Genomic DNA, 27118 nt, shown 5'->3' with positions numbered 1-27118 from the left:
TCTTTTTTTTTTTTTTGGCTGAACCCACAGCGTGTGGACATTCAGGGATTGAAGCCAACCCACAGCAGTGACAGCAGAGTCCTTAACTGCCAGGCCACCAGGGAACTCCTAGATATCCTTGATTGTACAAAAATCCCTGACCCACATGCATCCTCTCAGTGTTCTCTGCAGAGGAATGCTACCAACGCTGTCCCGGGATTCCCCGGAATCCCACGTCATTAATTTGCCGTGACGCGGGACTCTAAGATGCCCTCGAAAATCTGGTTTGCTTAACGCCTGGTACTGTGGAGGCTGGTGGTGGGGCCGTCATGTTTTCTGGGAAGCAGAATCTGTTGGCATGGGCGTCGGAAGTACAAAATATCATCACTGCGACTGCATCCTCCCGTCGTAAGATCCATCTTTTCTTGGGGTCAGGGGCTTTGGGGCACAGAGTCACTTTCTCAGGTCTTGTCATGAATTTAGTTTCCTCCTTTTTCACAGCGTTTTAACCACTGTCCGCAATCTCAGAAACGTTAAGAAAACGTACCCTGGCATTTACCATTCTCCCTGTCTCTTCTCTCTCCCACCCCCACCCTTTTTTTTTTTTTTTTCCCCCTCTTATTTTAGGCCTAACTCCACCCACAACTCCTCCTCATAAAGCCAACCAAGATAACCCTTTTAGGGCTTCTCCAAAGCTGAAGCCCCCTTGCAAGACTGTGGTACCTCCGCCATCGAAGAAGACCCGGTACAGTGAGTCTTCGGGGACCCACGGCCACAACTCCACCAAGAAAGGGCCCGAGCAGTCCGAGCTGTACGCGCAGCTCAGCAAGACGTCCGCGCTCGGCGGCGGACACGAGGAAAGGAAGGCCAGGCGGCCCAGTCTGCGGCTATTTGGTGACCATGACTATTGTCAGTCGATTAATTCCAAAGCGGAAATCCTCATCAATATATCGCAGGAGCTCCACGACTCCAGACAACTAGACTCTAAAGATGCCGCCTCTGACTGGCAGAGGCAGATGTGTTCTTCCACAGACTCAGACCAGTGCTACCTGACCGAGACGTCGGAGGCGAGCAGGCAGGTCTCTCCGGGCAGCACCCGAAAACAGCTCCAAGACCAGGAAATCCGAGCCGAGCTGAACAAGCACTTCGGTCATCCCAGTCAAGCTGTTTTTGACGACGAAGCAGACAAGACCAGTGAACTGAGGGACAGTGATTTCAGTAACGAACAATTCTCCAAACTACCTATGTTTATAAATTCAGGACTAGCCATGGATGGCCTGTTTGATGACAGCGAAGATGAAAGTGATAAACTGAACTCCCCTTGGGATGGCACGCAGTCCTATTCATTGTTCGATGTGTCGCCTTCTTGTTCTTCTTTTAACTCTCCGTGTAGAGATTCCGTATCACCACCCAAATCCTTATTTTCTCAAAGACCCCAAAGGATGCGCTCTCGTTCAAGGTCCTTTTCTCAACACAGGTCGTGTTCTCGATCACCATATTCCAGGTCAAGATCAAGGTCCCCAGGCAGTAGATCCTCTTCAAGGTAAACCTTGTCAAAACCTACCCAAAGCCTAAGGCATCCCCAGGAAGTCAGAAAAAAAAAAAAAATTCAAAACCCACAGGCATCCCAGCCCCTCAGCATCACGTTCCCGGTGCTGCCAGAACTATGAGATTGTTGATGCCCATACATTTCTCCCCTTTGTGTCTTAAATCTGTCGTCCTTGTGCACAGTGCCTTGAGTCAGTCAGATCAGAGGGAGCAATTTGTAAGAAACCTGCCCATCTAGCTTTTCCTATTACCTGCAGAGCTGCCCCAGTACCAGGATAGTTGAGATCCATGCAAGATAAAGCTGACAGCATCCCAGACTGGCGTTTGCGGGAGATACCGCGAGAGAACGCATCCCTCCCGGCCCTCTAACCAACTAGGTGATCACAGACGGTCACTGGGAAACCTCACTAGTTACTGTGAAGCAAAAGCCCGTTTATGTGATACGGAGCTCCGGGGGCCATTCAGTCATGCCCATGGTAATCTGGGGTTCACGGGAAGTTGCAAGTGCCCTTTGTGTGTGTGTCCCCCTCTCTTGTAGATCTTGCTACTACTCTGAGTCAGGCCACTGCAGACACCGCACGCACCGAAATTCTCCCCTGTGCGCAAGATCACGTTCAAGATCTCCCTACAGCCGGCGGCCCAGGTAATGACCTTCCACTCCTTGCACCCCCGCCCTTAGATGCCGAGTCGTTACCCCAAGCCCTGCCCTCTCCCCAGATTGTGATTCATTCTGCGGGTGCAGATGGAGGTGGTGGACTGAATGCTGAAGTTCTGTTTCTCAGGTATGACAGCTACGAGGAATATCAGCACGAGAGGCTGAAGAGGGAAGAATACCGCAGAGAGTATGAGAAGCGGGAGTCTGAAAGGGCCAAGCAGAGGGAGAGGCAGAGGCAGAAGGCAATTGTAAGCAGCCTGGAGCTCACTTTCGTTTTACAGGAGGGCTTCTTTTTTTCTTTCCCTTTTCTTTTTGCCTTTTTTTGGGGGGGAGGCGGGCAGGGTCATGTAGATCAGAAAATGAGATAAAGACTCTTAGAATGTGTGATCTTCAGCGTTTTTGTTTTAAAATATCAGGGAGTCCTCAATCCCCTTAACACAGATTATTGGAAGACAAAATGTTAAGTCTGTCTGTTTCTCATTCACACTACCTGTTTCTCATTCATCGTCAAGCTCATTCTTGTTGCCTACTTTTGTTTCTAAAAATGGAGAGAGGAGACATTTAGTCCATCAGATACTGGTTGATCCCACCAGAGGAGGAGTTCTTTTTACCAGTTTCTGCCCCTTTTTTCTCTGAGTGGACAATGAGGAGACATCGTGGTTTGGTTTTAGTTTTCATCTTTTTGGCCAACATGGTGACCTGGAGAGACTGGGTCTAAGTTAGATTTAAAGGAGACCATAGAGAACAATTTGCTAAGAAAGTCACCGCTTTGTCCTTGGGCTGGGTCAACACCTAACTGGGTAGTTGGACACATCCATATTTCTTACGAACTGTTTTTCAATAACCTATTATGGATTTTGGCACCACGTACTGAAGGGTGTTGCATTCACTCGCCATGTGGACGGTACTGACCCTTTGGGGTAAGTCAGTCATCTGGGTTGTGTGAGTGGAGTTCCTTCTCTGTCGGTCAGACCTTAGAAGGCAAAAATGAGGCTCTTCAATTATTAGCTTCCAGGACTTGTCTGAGGCAGATATTCCTGATTGATTAAGGGACTCTTTCCCCCTGCGCCCCCAGAGAGCCTTAAGAGCTTTCCTAACATGGTACTCCAGGGAGCCATGGCTAATCCATCAGCAATGGCACTGTTTTTGTTCATTGCAGCTGCTGTCTGCCTGTGCTCACTGCTAAGAGTTATTTCGGTGAAGATCAGCCTTTGACCTATCTTGCATATAAGCTAACCAGGAATAAGGGGCATGATGTTTAACTCTCAAGGTTAGATTTATATAGTACCTTTAAGACGACCTGCTACCATCAACAAAATCTTGGGCAAACCTACATAAAAGAGCTGACTGATGGAGTCAAGGGTTGGCCAATAGTTATCAGCTGGAGGAAAAAGGTTAACTGAGAGGTTTTGTTAAGTCGGGCACTCAAGGAGAAAGAGGGGAGAAGTAATTGAATCCTTAGGCTGAAGGTCTAGGGCTTTGCTGCTGTTTAACTTTGAATCTACCTAAGACTGAATCAAAGGCTTGTGTATATTATAACACGTTCCCTCATTTTTCTTAACTTTCGAATGAGCTGTGATGTTCAGATCTGCCAGAGTATCATTAGTTAACACTTAAGAAGACTAATGAACATTAAATATTCAATTTTTCTAATGTTGCTGTTTTTAATGAATTGCCTATTCAATAATTATATGAACTCACACTTAGAGAGTGCCGTATAGTTTACAAAGCTTTGTACTGTACAACATTACAGTTAATCTTTGCAAAAGAGAATCGTGTTGAGTCAGGATATCGGAAAATAGTTATTTCAGTTTTTCAAATTCAGATTTGATAAAGGTCTTCAGATTTCTTCCCCCCCACAAAATGACACTAAAGAGAGAAACTGTTTTATCGTGTATTTGCTCATTTGGGCAAAATATAACAGTTATAACCAAAGCTGTGTAGATAATATAGATAAATGGCAGGTGCTTATTTTATTCCTTCCAAAGATAATTTAGTGCCAGATACTAGAATGAAGAAAGGGAGGGAGGGTTAGGGTTTTTTTTTTTTTTTTTTTCCCCTGCTAGTTTGACTCTTTCCAAATAGATCAAATAGTGTGATTGTTCCACATTCCACGCTGATGCCTGAGCCAAAAGCACTTTTGAGGTCACTAACCTGAGTTTGGAAGCAGACACCACCCTGCCTTTCCTTTGTGCACAAATGTTGATCAGTTTCTTAGTTAATTCTTTGACTAAGACCATCTATCAGTTTCCTTTGAAAGACAGCTTACATAGTACAAATGCCAAATTGGCTTATGTTACATCATTATAAATTAACTAGACATTTGTGAGAATTTTGGCTTCGAGATTTTTTATCTTCTTTTTTTCAAAAGCAGGTTTGAAAAAAAAGAAGAAAACCAGGACATAGGGATTGTTTGCTCAAGCAGTGACCCAGAGGTAGTAAAGAGCTTAATATAAAGATTTGGGGCTTCTTGTTGAATCAGTTCCCACTTGGGAAATTACATGCTATTTCTGCTTAACATACCTGAAAGATGTGACGAACCTTCACTAGGTGTTTGAGATATAAAATTAGGTAAGACCTAATCTCCACTTCCAGGAGCTTTACGTCCGCTGGCTGATAAAGATGCACAGAGAAGCAACAGGGTGTGTTAATTGCCAGTGTAGAGGATGCATCTAAGGTACTGTGGTGGCCCTGGGAATGAGGGACGATGTCCCTGTCCAACCTAAAGGGAGGAAAGGGCAAAGCTTTCCTACACCTGTGCTGTCCAGCATGGTAGCCATTAGCCATGAGGCTAATTAAGCTAGTCCCAAGGTTAGATGTACCATGTGATTGGATTTTGAAGATAGTACCCTGAAAAAGTGAAAAATACTTCATTAATGTATTTTATATTGGTGACAAGTTGCAACAATAATATGTTGGCTATATTGACCAAGCAAAATATATTATGAAAATTAAATTTCTTTCTTTTTTTTGCTTTTTTTTTTTTTTTTTTTTTTTTTTTTGCTTTCTAGGGGCGCACCCACAGCATATGGGAGTTCCTAGGCTAGGGATGGAATCAGAGCTACTGCTGCCGGCCTACACCACAGTTCACCGCAAGACCTGATTCTTAACCCACTGAGTGAGGGCCAGGGATCGAACCCTGGTAGTTATGAATTCTAGTCGGGCTTGTAACTGCTGAGCCATGACAGGACCTTCCTTTTTTTACTTTTTAAAATGTGCCTCAGAACATTTAAAAATTACGTACGGTGCATTATATTTTTTTTTTTTTTGGAAATTACTATTCTAGGCAGAGACTTTAGCTCATACTAAGTGTCTGGAAAAGAACAAGTTATATTGGGAAATTGCTAGTCATCTAATCAGAACACTGGAGTACAGGAGCGGCAAGAAGTAAGTCCAGGGGGCTCCAAGTTAGCCAGATCCTTGAAGGGTCCTGCAATTCCAGAATAATGATTTTGAAGACTATCTTGAAGGCATAGTGGAACTATTACTTAATGAGATGACCCAAGGAAGTTTTCCTCATTGATTTCCTTCCTCAAAATGATCTGCTTTCTTGTGCCGTAATGCATTTGAAAAGTACATTTTTATAGACCTGGGCATGGAGATACAGGCAATGCTTTTTGACTCATTTGCCTAGATGAGCTTGAAAAGTCATTCATGAAACATCTAAAGGAACCAGCACAGTGTGCCTAAGTTGGTCAGGTGGGTGAGTTCCATTTAGATTTTTGAGATGGCCTTGAAGTAATGAATAAATAGCAAATTACATTGGGAATATCTTGGTTGCAGTGCTGGATTATTCATTAATTCAGATCAATCATAAACTGCAGGGCCCAGCAAAACAGAGACTCCAAAAGGAAGTGAAAAAATAATGTTAAAATTATGTAATAATTGATATTTAAGACAAAATAACTATCTTTGTCTTGTGGTCTGTATTGCTGTTTTTTTTGGTTTTGTTTGTTTGTTTTTCTGAGTTCCATTAGAAGTAAATGGTTTAGAAGTCTTTTTTTTTTCCATTATAATGATTTTTATTTTTTCCATTATAGCTGGTTTACAGTGTTCTGTCAATTTTATGCTGTACAGCATGGTGACCTAGTTACACATACACGTATACATTCTTTTTTCTCACATTATCACATTCCATCATAAATGACTAGATATAGTTCCCAGTGCTATACAGCAGAATCTCATTGCTTATCCATTCCAAAGGCAATAGTTTGCATCTATTAACCCCAAATTCCCAGTCCATCCCGCTCCCGCCCCCTCCCCCTTGGCAACCACAAGTCTGCTCTCCATGTCCATGATTTTCTTTTCTGTGGAAAGGCTCATTTGTGCCATATATTAGATTACAGATATAAGTGATATCATATGGTATTTGTCTTTATTCAGATCAACTTCAATGCACCTAATCGGAGAGTTAAGAAAAGACAAGTAATTAGTAATTACTAATGTAGAATCATATGTCGTGTTCGGATATTGCCATTAAGTTGCTACTTTCTTCCAATTTCTGTCCAGATGCTTGCAAAATCCAATACAACTCTGCTTTTTTTCAGTCTCATAGGCCTGAAATAATTCAGGTTGTACTGGAACTCTGCAAGCCAGAGTTTAGTACTTAATGTCTAAACTGTCACTGCTCTAATTTCTTGTGGAGTTCTAAGTCCAACTTCATTTGCAGCCTCTACAGTTTCCTGCCAGAAAACATGATAATGGGATGTTACTGTAAAGGCCAAATGTAGATATTATGAAATGGCTCAGTGCTTAAAACCAAAACCAGATGTGCTTAGGCAATGACTGTGCCATTTCTTTTCTCTTCTCCATGGGTCACGATGCAGCCGAGGAGCCAGAAACGGTACATCATCCCTGATAATTATCAGCTTTTTCCAAATGGAAAAAAAAAGTTTTGTAATTTCTCATAGTTATTCCTTTTGGAGAAAATTAAATAGTTTTCCATTCAAGACTCTTTTTTTGTGAGCTATTTCATATGGGTGAATATGCTATGAGCCTGAACTCACTACTTAGAAATTTTCAGTTTTATCAAAAGTAGTTACCCATTCTCTGTCTGTAGTTGTCATGTTTTCTGACTTATCACTGTGTTTACTTGAATCTTAGCTCTTATTTGTATATTAGCTCTTCAGCAGACTAACCTGGATTTATTAACATTTATCCAACCTTAGATACCAAGGAAGAGCATTCCTGGATAATGCTTGGATGGAAGTAACTTTGGTGAACTGAATGCTATAGTTTTTTTTTTTTTTTTTTGCCTTTTATAGGATCATTCCCGTGGCATATGGAGGTTCCAGGCTAGGGGTCTAATTGGAGCTGTAGCCACCGGCCTATACCAGAGCCACAGCAACTCAGGATCCGAGCCTCATCTGTGACCTATACCACAGCTCATGGCAACATCGGATCCTTAACCCACTGAGCAAGGCCAGGGATTGAACCCTCAACCTCATGGTTCCTAGTCGGATTCGTTAACCACTGAGCCATGATGGGAACTCCCTGAATACTATAGTTTTGTTTGTCCCCTGAGAGTGCCCCCTACTAGTAGGCACTTACTGAATGCCTTCTGAGTCAGATGCTAAGGAAAAGAGGGGAAAAAGAGAAAACTTTACTTTTGGCATTTTGTCAGAGTTTTGGCATTCATTTCTGTCATCCCTATATTTTCATGGTCATTCATCCCTCTCACTTTATTTTTTAGATAGAGGACCTAGCTGTACCGTTCACTCTAGAGGTGGCATGGAGTTTAATCCATTCATCCCATCTGTGGTATTTGTAATATCCTTGGTATTTTTGAGGAAGTTAGATTTTAACTAATTTGAAAATGAACCTAAACCTTTTCATTGCCAAAGGGACATGCAGATTCCCTAATGGAGAAGGAGGGATTTTTACATTATTCTGACTTGGAAATGTTGAATAAAAGTTCTGATAAGCAAATTATATCAGTCTGTTCCTTGTTGCTGCCTAGCATTGCAGAGTATTTTGATGGAAGTGACCCACAAGAAAGCATCCAGCACAGTACTTGGCATATGTTAGAATTCAGAAAATGTTATCTCTCTATTAATTTTCTTTTCTTCTTCGTGAAATCCCTTTTACCACGAGTAGCTTATTATTTGATGTAAAACAACCATTGTATGTTTTCACCAGCTAACTGAGAGGGACTCTATCTATACTTTTTGATAAAGAGTTTGATAATGCAAACTTGGTTAATTCAGTCAGTTTTTTTCTTTATTTATCCTCTGTGTTTTGATGTAATGAGGCAACTATTACTGAAACACAAATCTTCAATTTTATTATCCACTCTATCAGCAAACTAGCTTTTGGGAAAATTGAAACTAAAAGATACTTGATAAATGTTCCATTTTCCTCGATGGTAAAAACTGGTCTGAAAATCATTTTTCAAGAAGCTTTTTCCAAAGGTTTAGAGTTCCTCCAAGCCTTTAAGAAGTTGGAAATGTTATTAAGCATTTTGATTTCTTTTCCTTTCATCTCCTGTTTAGAAATTAATGTCTTGAAAAATTGGCTGCCAATGTTAAGGTTTTTTTAAAGATGTAGAATCTATTCATCTGTCTAATAAAACAGCAACATGTTAAAAAAATTGGTTCTTTGCTAGACGTTTTGGCCAATCTTGGAAAGACTTTTGTCTTTGCTTTTTAGACCTTCAGGTGCCTTTTAGTTTCATTTTTAGGAGTAGGAAAACCAAGCACTCTAATAATCATTTTCTCAAATGAGAATTTCAACATGTATTCAATCTCTCATCTTTGTAAGGTAGCGAGACGTGGTCCCATTCCTATATTGCATAAAAGGAGATGATAGTCAAATAGGCAATTTAAGTGATTGTGGACCTGCTCTTTGGATTTCTCTTTCCCGTCTAAGTTGTGTCTTCTTTTCACTGCACAATATATCGGTATCAGACATAAAAGGTCCTCTGGTTTATCTTCTTTGTGGGGTTATTGTTGCATACACTTTTGTATAAAGAAGCAATTCAGAGACTATCCCAGTACGTCTGCATATGGACGTGCATATGGTCGATTTGAGCTTTAACTTTGAATTTCCTTGAATGGGAACATAGGCTGTGTGTATTCCCATAATGGTAGTTCTGCAATTTCTTTGTGATGGTTCAATTTCTTTCTCTCCCATCTACATTTCCCCCTCCTTTTCCTCTATACAGTAGTAACCTTCCTAAAAATGCTCATTAAAAAAATACATAACCCTTGTGCAGGCAGGCGCCAGGAAGTTTAGATAACAGTGCCATCACATTTGGCTGTTTGGCTGGAGCTGGCTGCGTAAATAGAATGGAATGTGGCATGATGATTCCTTTGCCGTGCAGCGCTGCCCCAGAATGAGCTTCTTCATTTATGTTTATTGACCTCCAGGATGTGCTGGGTGCTCTGGAACAACACAATTGCAGCCTTCAGTTGAGACATACAATCTACATGGAAGCAAATCAGGCAGCCTGCTCTGCTTGCTGTATGTCATCTGGTCAGTTACCAATTGTTTCAACAAAGGTAGAAAAGTGAGAGTCCTGCAGCCATACTCTTTGCACTTAAACCTGTAAGAACAAATCATGGAAACTTTTGTTACTCTGCTGAGGTACATGGGCAAGACTTTTCCTGTGAAAAGGCACCAAACCTGGTTTTCGTTCTCCATCATCTTAGAGAATCTCAGGGAGTAAGGACCACGTAGACATCTTTGATGGAATGAAGAGTATGGGCCTAAGCTTGGCAAATGATGGATTCATGGTTTGGCAAACGATTGATTTTTCGGCAGATTTTCATTAAGAAGATTCTTATGTTTTAGGTGTCCTTAAAATAGTCAATAGGACTGATATGATCTCTGCTTTCATTGTAGGGGGAGATGGACATTCAACACTGAATAAACTATTAATTATTTAATTACGATTGGGCCCAGAACTACAAAGGAGAAGTAAAGTGTTCTACCAGAGCAACTTACAATAGGAACCGGGACTTATCTCAAGTCTCAGAGAGGAAATGATTGTTGAGATCAGTGTAATTCTGCAAAGTATGTACATGTCGGTGAAGAGGAGGGAGAGGCAGTCTGGGAATACGGAGGAGCAGCTTGTCCAAAAGCCTTAGGCAAGCAAGTGGCACAGCATATGCTAGGGACTGATGGACCATCAGTGAGGCTGGAAATACAGGGAAGGAGAGAATGGGATGCGGGAGGTGAAGCCCCAGATGAAGACAGGTCCAGACCCTGCAGAACCTTGTCAGTTCTGTTCATGATTTAGGTGTTTCCTTAAATGCTGTGAGAAACTACTGACATGTTTTAGATCTTTTCTTTTTATGGCCACACTTGCGGCATATGGAAGTTCCAGGGTTGGGGTCAAATTTGAGCTGCAGCTACCAGCCTACACTACAGCCAAGGTGACACCAGATCCGAGCCACATCTGCAAGCTATGCTGAAGTTTGCAGCAAAGCTGGAGCCTTAACCCACTGAGCAAGGCCAGAGATTGAACCTGCATCCTCTTGGACACTGTTGGGCTCTTAACTTGCTGAGCCACCATGGGAACTCCTGGATCTTTCTTTTTCTTTCTTCTTTTTTTTTTGTCTTTTTTGTCTTTTCTAGAGTTGCACCTGCAGCACATGGAGGTTCCCAGGCTAGGGGTCCAATCAGAGCTGCAGCCACCGGCCTACACCACAGCCACAGCCACGCGGGATCCGAGCCACAGCTCACAGCAACGCCAGATCCTCAACTCACTGAGCAAGGACAGGGATCGAATCCGCAACCTCACGGCTCTCAGTCAGATTCGTCAACCACTGCACCACGACGGGAATTCCGGAACTCCTAGATCTTAATTGGCATGATCGGACTCTTGTTCTCTTAGTAAAGAATATTCTGACTCAAGGGAAAGAATAGATTGTATGAGGGGAAACAGACACTCCATCCAAATGAAGAAGCCATTATACTAGTTCAGAAAGAGGTGCTGGGAGCTTGATTTAGGGGAGATGTAATAAAGGAGGCAGATTAGAGAGATTTAGGAAATGAAAACCAACAGGTCTTAATGAGTGATTGGGTACATGGAGGGGACTAAGAGGGAAGAATCAAGGAAGACACTTAGGTTTTCGTCCTGAATAACTAGGTATATGGTGTTAACTTCGCTGACACAAGAACACTGCAGAAAACCCCACTGGGAGGAGGGTGGGACTAGAGAGTTTGGTTGGGGTAACACTGGTCTAGTTTGAGGTACCCAGGGAACATCCAACCTCAGATGTCAATAGGTAGTTGGTTATTTGACTCTGAAGCTCAGAGGAACTTTCTTGATGAAAATGGAAGTATGAGTGTTACACATCGTAAAAGAAGATGAGGTATAAACGATCATATCACCTAGGAGGATAGATATTATAGAGTCTATGAATTGTTCAGTTCCATTTCATGAGCATTTGTTGAGTGTTCACAATTTAACGGGTCCTTTGCTAAATACTGGGCGTGTGAAAAGGATCTGTGTCCAGTAGATAACATAGGGCATCTCTTTGTCTTGAGCCCAAATCCAAGGCAAGATGTTCTCAGCACATCTGGGGAAACCTCTTAGGCAAGCTCTATCTGTACCTTGATCCTTTGTTGCCTAGTTTCTGCCCCCTCTAATTTCAATCTCTTCAACCTCAAGTTTATTTCATTCTCGTTTGTCCTGCACAGACATAAAGACTAGCTGGTAAGCACATTTGTTATATTAATTTCTTCTGTTCTTGAAAAACCGTTTCTCCGTTTGGAGAGACATCATCATCTTTGGGCTTGTCTTCTGGGAACAAGAGATATAAGATGACTTCTTACACTAAGAATGCACTCTTGTTCTTAAAAAAAAAAAAAAAACTAATTCATCTTCAGGCTATAAAATATTCTTCCCATATTTTGTAAGTTATAAATTGCTGTTGACTTTCAGATTATGATGGTATTGACTCCGCTTGTGAAAATTAGGCCACACCCTTCTCATCTGTTCCTAAAATAAGATTCATTGGCGAAGTGAAATTTATAGCCTCTTTTATAGCTCTTATTCTTCAGAGACCCAATGGCTTAAAATGCCCTATATTTTATGACTGTATTTTTAAAATTATTGTCATTGGTCCACCTGTATCAGAATCACTGGGGTGTTCTTGTTAAAAATAAGGATCACTGACCCCTACCTTCTAATTTTTTTTTTAATACAGCTGGACTAAGCCCCAATAATTTGCATTCTTAATAACCATCCGAGGTAATTTGTTTTTAGACCAGAGTTTAAGAATCACTATTTTGAGGGATTTCAAAATTTGTATATCAAACTATCATGCTATACACCTTAAAATTATTCAGTAATGTATGTCAATTATTTATCAATTGAACTGCAAAAATCTGTACATCTTATTATTAAAATTCTGAGTTAATGAGAAATTAAACTGTTTTGCAAGCCTGGTCAGTTTCTCACCAATGTTGAAGATTAATAATCGAGGCACACAGATTAAAAATGTTGAATAGGTGTTGGAGTTCCCATTGTGGCGCAGCAGAAATGAATCCGACTAGGATCCATGAGGTTGTGGGTTCAATCCATGGCCTCTCTCAGTGGATTAAGGATCCAACATTGCCGTGCCTGTGGTGTAGGCGGGTAGCTGTAGCTCCAATTGGACCCTAGCCTGGGAATCTCCATATGCTGTGGGTGCAGGCCCCCCCCCAAAAAAAATGCTTAATAGGTGTGGTTCAGCTATTCAGTGATAAAGAGATTGCATTACACATATTTCCTTTGTACTACATTAAATTTCGTGTGACAAAGGACCAGAGATGGATTGAAATAGAAGAGTGAGATAGAGAAAAGAGTGATATTGAAGAAGTAGAAAGTACAACTTGGCTCAAGCGGAGTCTTTTGTTCCGTTTCAGCGTGTGTTTTGCTGTCACTGGCATGCTCTGGGGATTCTCGTTATGCACGATTGTACCTGTATGAATGTTTCTAGCATTCAGCTTCTTTCCAGTCTCTGGAACTAGCAAGTCTCTCCTCACTTTCCCCACCTAGGAAGAACGTCGTGTGATTTATGTTGGTAAAATCAGACCTGACACAACACGGACAGAACTGAGGGACCGTTTTGAAGTTTTTGGTGAAATTGAGGAGTGCACAGTAAATCTGCGGGATGATGGGTGAGAATCTTCAAGATTATTTCTTGTTTAGAAGCTGACATATGTAAAAAATTATGGCCATAGGATTACTAGGATGGGAATGCTTTGACAGATGACATGTTGAGTTCAGAACCTTATTTATTTTCTTTCATCCCTATTTATTAATCTTTCTAGTTGAGATTTCCTGTCCCAGAAGTAAGTATTTAGCTGCTTGACAGGACAATCACACTGATAAATGGATGCAGTGGTTCCGTCATTGGCACCAGCCGAGTCTCCAAAGCAGAAAGGGTTACAGTCATATATGCTAATGCTTCCCACTAGCTTTGAACTTCTCTTCTTTGTCCATTGCAGAGACAGCTATGGTTTCATTACCTACCGTTATACCTGTGATGCTTTTGCTGCTCTTGAAAATGGATACACTTTGCGCAGGTCGAATGAAACTGACTTCGAGCTGTACTTTTGTGGACGCAAGCAATTTTTCAAGTCTAACTATGCAGACCTAGGTATGGATTTTACTGTCCATGGAATGAGGAATCCATAATGCAGAGCTCAGCATGGAAGTGTGGGTAAAGCGTAGGCACGTTGGGTTGGCCCATCACTTTATTTTACTAGAGGGGATGTCTGGATACAGATTTTATCTTATTTTTATTTTGTAATGCACGAGACGGTTTCAGAAGCAAGAAGCTTAGGTTTTGGCAACAAGGAGCAGGAGCAGATTCTTTCTGCTCTCTGCCCAGATGCTGAAATTCTACCCTGTGCGTGTTTGTGTGTGGGTGGTGCGTTATGATTTGTGTGTGCACTTGTTATGTGTATGTGTTGTGCAGTGTGTGTGTCTGCTCGTGTTTATGTTTGTGTGTGTGTGTGTCTTTATGTCCGTAATCCTAAATCCAACCCTGACTCCCTTCTGTGCAAACTCTAGCGTTGGCATCACTGCTCTGTAGAACAGGATATGCAGAAATCTTATTCTCTTTTCCCTTTTATCTTACAAACTCTTAAAAATGTTAACGTTTTTTACAAATTACATTTTGAGAGGAGAAAGTAAAATTTCTTATACTAAATTACACTATACTTTCTTTAAAACAAAACAAAACAAAAAACACTTATTTTTGGAGGGCTTCCATACGCTAGGCATTTTGCCGAGGCTTTGCAAACGTTTTCTCATTTAGTTACCAGAACAACCCTAGGAAGTGGATATTATTATTGTCATCCCCATTTTACAGATAAAGAAACTGAAGCATAGCTAGGTGTTCATTTTCCCTGTTATAAAATGTGTACAGACACAAGGGGTAACATTTGGAAAATGTAAAAAGTAATTAAGAAAAATAGTAAAATCACCTATCAAGCTATCACTTAGAGATACGCACTGTTACCTTGCAGTTCAGTATTTTGTCTCAGAATGTCTAATTTTTTAAAATTTGAGGTCATATTATATACATATATATTTAAATTCTACTTTTCTCAATTAATATTCTATAAATTCATTTTCTGCTGTGATTCACAGGGTTAAAAATAATTTGCCAATACATTTTTAATGGTTGTCCAACATTCTGTTTGATGAATAGTGCTACTATCTTTGATCATTCCGTTATAGCTAAACACATTTTTTAATTCTTGATATTATAAATAATGCCACAGTGGACATCTTGATTTCCTGTCCAATTTTACTTTTGTTCCTTTCCGTGTTATTCATTAGCAAATGTGTGTATTGTAAGCCTTTAAATTCCTAAGTGGAAGAAAGAAGGAGGGAAAATGGCAAATGTCCTGTGCCTATGACACAATTATTTAAATCAATTTATAATAATCGTGACATTTACATATAAATCTGCTCCTAAGCATTCTTATATGTTGAGCCATAAGTGCTTTGGCTTGGTATAAAGAAGAAAGGTGAATACCAAATACGGGGATTCTTTTCTTCCCTCCATTGAAGTGATGTCTTCCTAAAGTAATTGATACAGGTGGGGTGCATCGTTCAGGGAGAATATGCTGTAATTCACTTCACAAGCTAAATAGATAGTGTGAAGCAGGGAAGAGGCAGCTGACTGTTAGAGAAATAGAGGCCTAGGGATGAAAATATAAAAGGTGGCAAGTCATTTGTCCAAATGTTGGCTGATAAACACAGTCAAGACAGATGGAAGTCTTGAATTGATTTGACTTATTTTCTTCAGTGATGAAGGCCAGAATGTTTTCTAGTCTCTCAAAACATCCAGAGTTTAAAATAAGCTACCTAGAGGGGCCTTTAGATGATGATTCATCACTGGTGGAGGGAGGATGGGATGGGATTTCCAAATTGAACTGGAGCCTCCCTGAAATATTTCTAAGAAGAGTGCTTCCCCTCTCGTTATTGCTCTGCCTCGCCAGCAGCAACAGAAATTTTGCCATTGCTAAGCTAGCTCTGTATTTTCTGAAGAGTGTGTTTGATGTGCATCGTTGTAGCATGGGTTGTTCCAATTCCCTCCAGCCTTACACTTGCAGGAAGGGTAGTCAATCTGAGCTTAGGCATGGTGTACTCGAAAGAGCCCTGGTCTGGGAATCTTGCAGGCCTGGTTTTGAAAGCTGAGTAGGCTTCTGATCTGGAGCAATTAAACTCCCTCAGCTTCTGGCTCTTCAATTGTAAAATGCCTTGTAATGCTGTTGTGAAGATTAAATAAATATTTGCGAAGCCCTTAGCACGGTGTCTGGCATAAAATAGGTTCTCGATAACTAGTAGCTATAATTATAATAAAAATGATGGTGAGAGATTTCAAGTTATTTTAAAATGGAAGAATCAATACCAGGCCCCATCTTTGGAACTGAACAACCTCATATGTATCTTGTCTTTGTCACTTGAAGAGGTCATCAAGTTAAGTGCTTTAGGCCATGAGCACTGAATAAGGTGTATGTAGGCATACGCTAGATATTTACCGGGCTTGGGAGCTTACATGTATGTCAAGACAAAAGTGAAAATTATGTGATAATGATTAATTTTACCAAAAGTAAGGTGACCCATCATTTTGGATAGATTTTACCAATTTTTAAATTTTTGTGTTTGTTCCCAAATTAAGTTAGCTCATACATCCCATGTCTCTGCTCTTTTTGTTGAAATATTGTTAATTTACAATGTTGTGTTAGTTTTAGGTATACAGCAAAGTGATTCAGTTATAGTTTATATATATATATATATATATATATATATATATACCCACACATAGACGTACATATATACATATATGTTATTTTTCAGATTCTTTTCCATTATAGGTTATTGCAAAATATTGAGTATAGTTCCCTGCGTTATATAGTAGATCCTTGTTGTTTATCTGTTGTATATGTAGTGTGATATCTAGTGTGTATATGTGTGTATGTTAATCCCAAACTCCTAATTTATCTCTCCTCTCTCTTCTTCTTTGGTAACCATAAGTTTGTTCTCTACGTCTGTGGGTCTGTTTATCTTTTGTAAGTTCATTTCTATCATTATTTTATTTTATTTTTTTAAACTTTTTTTTTTTTTGTCTTTTTGCTATTTCCTGGGCCGCTCCCGCGGCATATGGAGGTTCCCAGGCTAGGGGTCGAATTGGAGCTGGAGCCGCCAGCCTACGCCAGAGCCACAGCAACGTGGGATCCGAGCCGCGCCTGCAACCTACACCACAGCTCAAGGCAACACCAGATCTTTAACCCACTGAGCAAGGGCAGGGATCGAACCCACAACTTCATGGTTCCTAGTCAGATTCGTTAACCACTGCGCCACGACAGGAACTCCTCTATCATTCTTTTAGATTCCACATGTAAGGGTTATCGTATGATATTTGTCTTTGTCCGTTTGATTTACTTTACTTAATCGGATCATCTCTAGGTCTATCCATGTTGCTGCAAATGACATTATCTCGTTCTTTTTTAGTGTATACACACACACACACACCACAGTTCTTAATCCATTCCTCTGTCAATGGACAGTTAGGTTGTTTCCATGTCTTTCTTGGCCATTGTAAATAGTACTGCTGTGAACACTGAGGTGCATGTGTTTTTTTTTGAACTAGAGTTTTCTTCCGATATATGCCCAGAAACAGGTATAGTTTTTTGAGAAACCTCCACATTGTTTGCCATAGTTGCTGTTTCAGTTTACATTTCCACCAAGGATGTAAGAAGGTTTTTTTTTCTCCATACCCTGTCTAACGTTTATTATATGTAGACTTATTAATGTTGGTTGTCCTAACTGGTGTAAGGTGATACCTCATTGTAGTGTTGATTTACATTTCTCTAATAATTAGTGATATTGAGCATCTTTTCATGTGCCTTTGGCTATCTGTATGTCTTCTTTGGAGAAATGTCTGTTGAGATCTCCATTTTTCTGCTTCCGAGGCCACATAATGGTTACTGCAATACTATTCATGCAAGACGCAGTGATTTCAGTTACTATTCAGGAGCCAGATTTATAAATAAGACTCAGAATTTAAAGGGATGGTCAAGCTTACCATGATGAAGCTGTTTTTAAGTATGGTTTATCTGAATCTGCAATCTATGTCGTTCTATTTACTGTTTTATAAACAAATGGATCTTTCCATTTGAAAGAGCTTGGTGAAAACTCTTACAGAGGAAAGACAAAAATTAAATTAGGACTGTAGAGCCAAGACAGAAGTATGTGCCAGATTAAGGATATGAACAATTTGGTCAAGAATTAGTTATGGTGTAGAACTTAAGTAAAAATAAATAAATAATATATTGGTCATGTATCCTTTATTAATGCAAAGAAATATATTATATATCAACATTTTGAATATATATGTAACTTTACATATATACTTGCCATCCATTGACAAATCAATCCCAGATCCCAACACTTGCATTTTCAATCACAGTTTTTATAACATACTGAGATTTGAGATTAATATATTTGTTTGACAAATAGGAATTTGAGTACTGACTTTGTGCCAACAGTTTACTAAGCACTAAGAATACAATTGTGATGTGATTTGTTTCTATTAAGCCAGTGTTATTATTTATAACAATTTATTTTTTAAAATTTTATAGCTTACCGGCTATAAAAATTTCATTATATCTTACATGTGTTGCAGTATCCTCCCTTTAATGGAGAGGAAGGGGTGGAATAGATGTTATTGCTTCAAGAATTGTATGTAAACAATTCTCTCTTCAAGCAATGAAAAAGATTTTGTGGATACCCATTGACATAGTATACCCATGAAAGTTGTTGTATATGTAAGAACCAGCCACCGTATTTCACAGTCAAGAAACTCTAGAGAACCACTGTACCAAAATACTTTCAGTATTTGCTAATGAAAATACAGAAACACTGTAATTCTAGGTTTCATGTAGAATAATCCAAAATTAAGAATTTTAAGCTGGAGAGGGTATGGAGAAAAGGGAACTTTCCCACATTGTTGGTGGGAATGTAAATTGGTGCAACCATTGTGGAAAACAGTATAGAAGTTCCTCAAAAAACTAAAAATAGAGTTGCTGTTTGATTCAGCAATCCCACTCCTGGGCATATATCTGGATAAAACTGTAATTCAGAAAGCTATCTGCACTCCTATGTTATTCACAGTAGCCAAGACATGGAAACAACCTAAATCTTTTGACAGATGAATGGATAAAGAAGATGTGGTACATATATACAATAGAATACTACTCGGCCATTAAAAAGAATGAAATATTGAGGAGTTCCTGTTGTCGCGGAGCAGAAACAAATCTGACTAGTATCCCTGAGGATGCAAGTTCAATCCTGGCCTCGCTCAGTGGGTTGGGGCTCCAACGTTGCCATGAGCTATGGTATAGGCTGGCAGCTGTAGCTCTGATTTGACCCCTAGCCTTGGGTGCAGCCCTGAAAAGAAAAAAAAAAAGAATGAAATACTGTCCTTTGCAGCAACATGAATGTACCTAGAAATTATCATGCCAAGGGAAGTAAATCATTCAAAGAGAAATATCACATGATATCACTTATACGCGGAATCTAAGTTGTGACACAAATTAACTTAGCTGTGAAACGTAAGCAGACTCACAGACATAGTGAACAGACTTGTGGTTGCCAAGGGGGAGGGGAGGGACTGGATCGGGAGTTGGGGATTAGCATATGCACACTGTCACATATAGAATGGATGAACAAGGTCCTACTGTATAACACAGGGACCTGTATCCAGTCTCCCGTGGCAAACCATAATGGGAAAGAATATGAACATGTGTCTGTGGTTATAGATACACCCATATATATAAAACAATCATTTTGTTGTACGCAGAAATTAACATATAATTGCAAATCAACTATACTGAAAGAAAATAAATTTTTAAAAATGGAGACATTTAAAATATTCTCTGAATTTCCTCAAAGTAAAGATATGCATATATGTTTTCAGTGGTTCTGTGCTGACTTTATGTCACATAGATTGTCATCCTTGGAAGACTTCCACTTTCATCTATGGTGCAAGTGGATTTCAGGCTAATCGCTGGCAATGAGCAGGACTTTTATTTTTTTGTCTCTACAGCAAAGATTTTGATTTGAACAACAGCTGCTCATGAGGCTTTAGTTATATAGTCACACTATTCATCAGGCTATGAAGAAAAGGGTGTAAGCCAGTGAAATTTAAGATTGACCATTTACAATTTTAGTGAGGGAAATTGGCCATTTTTGTCCTGTTTTTTATGTCTGAGGCTGACGATAATTGTTCATCTTACCTGGAAAAAAAAGGTCAGTAAAAACAAGGGATGGTGAGAATAAAAAAAAAAATGAAGGAATTTCCTTGTTTTTAAATCCAAGGTGTGTTTATAAAGTAGTGTGAAGCTAGGAGAAAACATCAGCCTAGTTCTGGGGAGCTTGAAGGATCTGCAACCTCTTCAGTGCAATAATTTGTGAGGTCAATGATTAGGCTCCATATTATCTAGTATTACCCTTTTTCTGTCACTTTGAGCATTCCTGTTTTGTAATTTAATCTGGGAACAACACGGGAAATATTCATATAGGATTGTTTAAATTTCCCAGAAAGGCTTTGTTTTCCCCTTGAGGAAGGGCTCTCAAAGAAGGAATATGTTTACAAAGCTTTCTATTATATTTCCAAGATACCCTTTATCAAGCTGAAAGACCAGCAGAAATATGTGACTATTTCATAGATGTCAATGGAGAAAAATCAGAAGTATTCAATAGAATTTTACTTGACATCCAACATGGCTGAAATACATCACTTTTGTTAAGGGCTACCTGAAGGAGCACGTGGAACTTTGCACAAAAGTTTACTTGAACTCATTTACAGATCTAAGAAAGACCATGGCTTTATTTATACCTGCATATTTTCCTTTCCTATTAATGAGTAAAGAGGCTGACTTTGCCCTCTCTGGACATAAAGCATTTTTCTAAACCTTCTCATTTGGGAAGAGTTGGTGCCACTGTTACTGGGGTCCCTCAGGGTACCGGAGTTTCTTTCCCATAAAACTTTCACTGATACATGAAGTCAATCCCACTGAATAGGAAAATTAATCCAGCTTTTTTTTTTTTTTAATCCTTCCAACTAAGTTTTTGAGGAACATTGGGTAAGTCACTTAACATGCCAGGAAGGGGGAGGGGGCGTATTTTTAAAGCACAATGATTGCATAAGTTGCTGTTGAGGAGCAATACGTTAGTCGGTTTTGATTCCCTCCCAGAATGTTCAAGTCTAAAATGAGTCAAGATGGAGTTCCCGTCGTGGCTCAGTGGTTAATGAATCCCACTAGAAACCTTGAGGTTGCAGTTTCGATCCCTGGCCTCACTCGGTGGGTTAAGGATCTGGCATTGCTGTGAGCTGTGGTGTAGGTTGCAGATGCGGCTTGGATCCTGCATTCCTGTGGCTCTGGCACAGGCCAGTGGCTTTAGCTCTGATTGGACCCCTAGCCTGAGAACCTCCATATGCCGTGTGTGCGGCCCTAGAAAGACAAAAAAAAAAAAAAAGGGGAGTCAAGAATTGAGTGTTTTGAATGCTCACCACGCCTTACCCTCTGCAAATATATGCAGTTAGTATAAATATATAAATAGGGGTTCCCGTTGTGGCTCAGCAGGTTTATAACCCGACTAGTATCCATGAGAATGTGGGTTTGATCCTTGACCTTGTTCAGTGTGTTAAGGATCTGGTGTTGCTGCAAGCTATGATATAGGTCAACGATGTCACTCGGATCCGGCATTGCTGTGGCTGTGGTGTAGGCCCGCAGCTATAGCTCTGATTCGACCCCTAGCCTGGGAACTTCCATGCTGTGGCTATGGCCCTAAAAAGAAAAAAAAAGTGTGTGTATATGCATATATGTATACATATAAATACGTAATTACTTAGTTAACTAATTAAAATATTGGTATATATACCAACACCATATACTGTATATACCTTCTGGGAATATATATACATATTAATATTCATACATATCAATACCTTCTTAGTTAACTAATTAAGATATTGGTATATATACCAATACCATATACTGTATAGATACCTTCTGGGAATATATATACATATTAATATTCGTACATATCAATACCTTCTATAAACATGTATATGTATAGATCATATGTGCACACCCACACCACTACCATATACTAATAAATGTTGGGTGTATTTTTTCAAGTATATAGATTGGATAAGTTGCTATTGAATGAAGTAAACTTCAATGAGATGATTGAGTCAATGACCGTCCGCAAAGGATACCTCTTACCAGGCTTGGGTTTCTTTCAGATTCAAATTCAGATGACTTTGATCCTGCTTCCACCAAGAGCAAGTATGACTCTCTGGATTTCGATAGTTTACTGAAAGAAGCTCAGAGAAGCTTGCGCAGGTAACATGTTCCCTGGCTGAGGATGACAGAGGGACGGTGAATACCTCACGGGACAGCGCGTCCTTCCCTAACAGACTATTGCAAGTCATACTTAGGAATTTCTCCTACTTTACACTCTCTGTACAAAAACAAAACACAACAACAACAATACAACAAGAACAACAATAATGGTTTACATGAACACAGCTGCTGAAGAGGCAAGAGACAGGATGGATATCCAGTAAGCACATGTTTATTCATGGGTGTCAGCTTTGCTTTCCCTGAGTCTCTTGGTGATGGAGTGTGTGTGTGTGTGTGTGTGTGTGTGTGTGTGTGAGCACGCGCATGTGTGCGCGTGCTTGCCTGGTTTGGGGGAAGTGTGTGTGTACAGGCGGGGACTGGGGGCACCTGACCAGAGCGTGCAAGGGCAAACCACTTCAAATGGCAGCAGTTCCATGAAGACACATGTAAAACCTAGAACTTCAAAATGTGCATATTCTATTCAAAAGGCAAAAAAAAAAAAGCATAAATTCAAAAGGAAAGAAAACTAACCAACCAACCAACCACAAGCCACCCTAAAATGACAGCCACTGATGTCTGGGCATCGGCCTCTGTACTCTGTTTTTTTAAGAAAGTGCAAAATCAACTTGAAGCAAGCTTTCTCTCATAATGTAATGATTATGTGACAATCCCGAAGAAACCACAGGTTCCGTAGAACTCATATCCTTTCTCTCTCTTTTTTTTCTTCTTTTTTCCCCCCCCTTTTCCTTTTGCCATGGAATCTGGGTGGGAGAGGATACTGCCGGCACCGGAATGCTAAACTGTCCTAACATTTTGAAGTTTCTGTAGTTCGTCCTTTCTCCTGACACCCATGTAAATGTCCAAAATGTTGATCTTCCACTGCAAATTTCAAAAGCCTTGTCAATGGTCAAGCGTGCAGCTTGTTCAGCGGTTCTTTCTGAGGAGCGAGCGAGCGCGGTGTTACATGATAATGAGAGTTGGGTAGAACTCTCTGGGATGTGTTCAGCTAGTGTAATTGCTACATTCTCCGATGTAGTTAAGTATTTACAGATGTTAAATGGAGTATTTTTATTTTGTGTACATACGATACAATGATGTTCTTTTTTTGTTACAGCTATGCACTGTAAATGCAGCCTTCTTTTCAAAACTGCTAAATTTTTCTTAATCAAGAATATTCAAATGTAATTATGAGGTGAAACAACTATTGTACACTAACATATTTAGAAGCTGAACTTACCGCTTATATATATATTTGATTGTAAAAAAAAAAAAAACAAAGGACAGTGTGTGTGTCCGTTGAGTGCAACACAACCAATCGATGAGCTTCAATCATCCCTTCTTAGATGAGCTTCAATCTAAGCATCTTGTCAAGAAATATCCTAGCCCCTAAAGGTATTAACCACTTCTGCGATATTTTTCCACATTTTCTTGTTGCTTGTTTTTCTTTGAAGTTTTATACACTGGATTTGTTAGGGGAATGAAATTTTCTCATCTAAAATTTTTCTAGAAGATATCATGATTTTATGTAAAGTCTCTCAATGGGTAACCATTAAGAAATGTTTTTATTTTCTCTATCAACAGTAGTTTTGAAACTAGAGGTCAAAAATCTTTTTAAAATGCTGTTTTTGTTTTAATTTTTGTGATTTTAATTTGATACAAAATGCTGAGGTAATAATTACAGTATGATTTTTACAATAATTAATGTGTGTCTGAAGACTATCTTTGAAGCCAGTATCTCCTTCCCTTGGCAGAGGATGTGATGGTATTTATCTGTATTTTTTACAGTTATGCATCCTGTATAAATACTGATATTTCATTCCTTTGTTTACTAAAGAGACATATTTATCAGTTGCAGATAGCCTATTTATTATAAATTATGAGATGATGAAAATAATAAAGCCAGTGGAAATTTTCTACCTAGGATGCATGGCAATTGTCAGGTTGGAGTTTAAGTGTTTCATTTGGGAAATTCAGCTTTTGCAGAAGCAGTGTTTCTACTTGCACTAGCATGGCCTCTGACGTGACCATGATGTCGTTCTTGATGACATTGCTTCTGCTAAACTCAATAAAATCTTCCAAAAACCCTCCATTTTTGAGCATCAGGATTTCCTCTGAGTGTGGAACCCCTGGAATGCAAGTCAGTAAAGTTTGGAGTGTGTATTCAAGTTTATGAAATGAGATTCGATTACAGTTTGGCCGACATGACTTTTCTGGAAGACCCAGCGTACCTACCCCTTAATCGTTCTTTTCCTTTCTCTCGCCCAACATGGTCTTCTAAAATGGATTCACCACCCCCTCCCCCCCAGCCAATGCAGCTCATTTTGATAGCTGCATTCATTTTATCACCAGCATATTGTGTTCTGAGTGAATCACTGTCTGTCCTGTCAGATGCTTGCTTGATTTTTTGGCTTCTTATTTCTAAGTAGATAGAAAGCAATAAAAATACTATGAAATAAAAGAACTTGTTCACAGGTTCTGCGTTACGACAGTAACACATCTTTAATCCGCCTAATTCTTGTTGTTCTGTAGGTTAAATGCAGGTATTTTAACTCTGTGTGAACGCCAAACTAAAGTTTACAGTCTTTCTTTTTGAATTTTGAGTATCTTCTGTTGTAGAATAAGAATAATAAAAAAGACTATTAAGAGCAATAAATTATTTTTAAGAAATCGATACTTAGTACATCATATTATGTGTTCAAGGACCAGATGCGTTCTCTATTTTGCCTTTAAAGTTTTGTGATCCAATTTTAAATAACATTCTCCTTTTGGCCCTGGATCGTGGACATGAGTAAAATACTTGGGTTATTTTCTTACTTATCAAAAGATAACACTGCAGATTTCATGTTGAGGATTAATTTATCCCCCCTTCTGGCCTGACAAATATTGTTACCATGAAGATAGTTTTACTCCATGGACTTCAAATTGCATCTAAAATTAGTGCAACGAGAGAATCACTAGACCATCCAAATAGAGCCTTTGTATCTTACGCAGACACTGTGGGTAGCCCATCAAAATGTAAACTGTGTTCTTTTTATTTTTATTTTTAATTTTTTGAGAGAATATTTGAAATGAACACATGCCCATCATCACTGGAAGCAGATTTCAGCATAGATCTGTAGGATTTTTAGATGACCCCGGGCCATTGCCTTCATGCTGTGGTAAGTACCACATCTACAATTTTGGTAACCCGAACTGGTGCTTTAGAAATGTGGGTTGTTTTTTTTTTTTTTTTAAGAGATGTAGCAGAATAATCCTTCCAGTGCAACAAAATCAATTTTTGCTAAACGACTCCGAGAGCAATGGTTGGGCTGTCAACATTCAAAGCAGCAGAGAGGGAACTTTGCACTATTGGGGTATGATGGTTGGGTCAGTTGAAAAAAAAGGAAACCTTTTCATGCCTTTAGATGTGAGCTTACAGTAGGTAATGATTATGTGTCCTTTTTTGATGGCTGTAATGAGAACTTCAATCACTGTAGTCTAAGACCTGATCTATAGATGACCTAGAATAGCCATGTAATATAATGTGATGATTCTAAATTTGTACCTATGTGACAGACATTTTCAATAATGTGAACTGCTGATTTGATGGAGCTACTTTAAGATTTGTAGGTGAAAGTGTAATACTATTGGTTGAACTATGCTGAAGAGGGAAAGTGAGCGATTAGTTGAGCCCTTGCCGGGCGTTTTTTTCCACCTGCCAATTCTACATGTATTGTTGTGGTTTTATTCATTGTATGAAAATTCCTGTGATTTTTTTTTTTTAATGTGCAGTACACATCAGCCTCACTGAGCTAATAAAGGGAAACGAATGTTTCAAATCTACTTCTGCTTTTCTTATTTATCGTGACCAAACTCCTGGCCTGTTGCTCAGATCAGTCCACATTAATCGCTTATTATTTAATCTCTTTCCTCTCTGGATCACCCTCCCTCTCCCCCTGCTTTTCCATACTCATGGATGGATTTCGGCTCGCAGGCAACATGCACCTTCTGTATTTTACCTTGTCGCCTTTCAAACAGCAAAGGCAGAAGTGGCGATTTCTATAATGAGAAGTGACTTGGAACTTTATCAAATGGATTAGCTCTGTTTTTGAACCGAACCCTCAGAAAGTGTGAATTTTAAGTACAAGCCACTGCCCCTAGTGATAAACCTGCTAAATATTCAGCTTAGGAAGCAGTTCTACTATAATGGACAGATTTTTTTTTTTTTTAATTGAAGTCTAGATGGTTTGCAGTGTTGTGTTAGTTTCTGGTGTACAGCACGGAATAGATCTTTTTTGAAGACTGGTGACAGAATGCACCACCCTGCACCTCCCATGCCCCATCATATGGTTAAATATGAGACAAGCTGATAGATAGCTGCTGATACGTCTCCTTGTCAGGATGTCCAGTGTGCCGCATGGGTGATTGGTGGCCCTCATGAGAGATGGCAGAGAATGCATTATAGTACCCTGTTCTCTCCCAGTTTCAGGTGGCAGTTCCCACTCTTAGCTACTTGCATTGTAAGAGTCAGCATGAGCCTGGCCATGGGAAAAACTGGCTAAGTACATCTCAACTCCTGCCCCCCTTTATCCTCTGGAAAAAATATTCCTAATCATTGGAAATATAATAGAGTATCAATAGTACAGCACTTCCCATAGCTCTATTTCTTTTTCTTTTTAGGGCTGCACCCATGGCATATGGAGGTTCCCAGGCTAGTGGTCCAATTGGAGCTGTAGCTTCTGGCCTATGCCACAGCCTCAGCAACGCCAGATTCGAGCCGAGTCTTCGACCTACACCCCAGTGCACAGCAACGCTGGATCCTTAACCTACTGGATCCTTAACTACTGAGTGAGGCCAGGGATTGAACCGGTGTTCTCATGGCTGCTAGTCAGATTTGTTTCTGCTGAGCCATGACGGGAACTCCCCATGGCTCTATTTCTATTTTATACCACTGCAGACGATTTGCCAATTATTTTATCAAAGTAGAAAATAAAAACTTACCATTATCTTACCCAAATATTGCATTCATTTGTAACTATGATTCAATGGAGAAGCCTCAGGCCCTGACTTGTTTCCATGGATGCTTCAGTTGTA

The 27118-nt window shown here is 39.7% G+C and overlaps 1 protein-coding gene across 3 annotated transcripts in view; it reads left to right on the top strand.

Moving 5' to 3' along the window:
* The window catches only part of PPARGC1A (PPARG coactivator 1 alpha), a 120417-nt gene extending 94550 nt beyond the window's left edge, over positions 1 to 25867 (top strand). For all 3 annotated transcript variants that reach the window (XM_047798085.1, XM_047798084.1, XM_047798083.1), the window contains exons 8-13: positions 607 to 1522; positions 2066 to 2170; positions 2310 to 2430; positions 13170 to 13291; positions 13622 to 13773; positions 21946 to 25867. In XM_047798085.1, coding sequence (XP_047654041.1) covers positions 607 to 1522; positions 2066 to 2170; positions 2310 to 2430; positions 13170 to 13291; positions 13622 to 13773; positions 21946 to 22049 — 1520 coding nt within the window. In that variant the 3' untranslated portion in view covers positions 22050 to 25867. The remainder of the gene's footprint in view (positions 1 to 606; positions 1523 to 2065; positions 2171 to 2309; positions 2431 to 13169; positions 13292 to 13621; positions 13774 to 21945) is intronic.
* The last annotated feature ends 1251 nt before the right edge of the window (positions 25868 to 27118 follow it).

Source organism: Phacochoerus africanus, chromosome 10 (genome assembly GCF_016906955.1).
Source record: "Phacochoerus africanus isolate WHEZ1 chromosome 10, ROS_Pafr_v1, whole genome shotgun sequence".
In the NCBI taxonomy this organism is placed as follows: Eukaryota; Metazoa; Chordata; class Mammalia; order Artiodactyla; family Suidae; genus Phacochoerus; species Phacochoerus africanus.
Note: the sequence above shows the minus strand (reverse complement) of the source record. Positions and strands in the feature narration are given on the sequence as shown.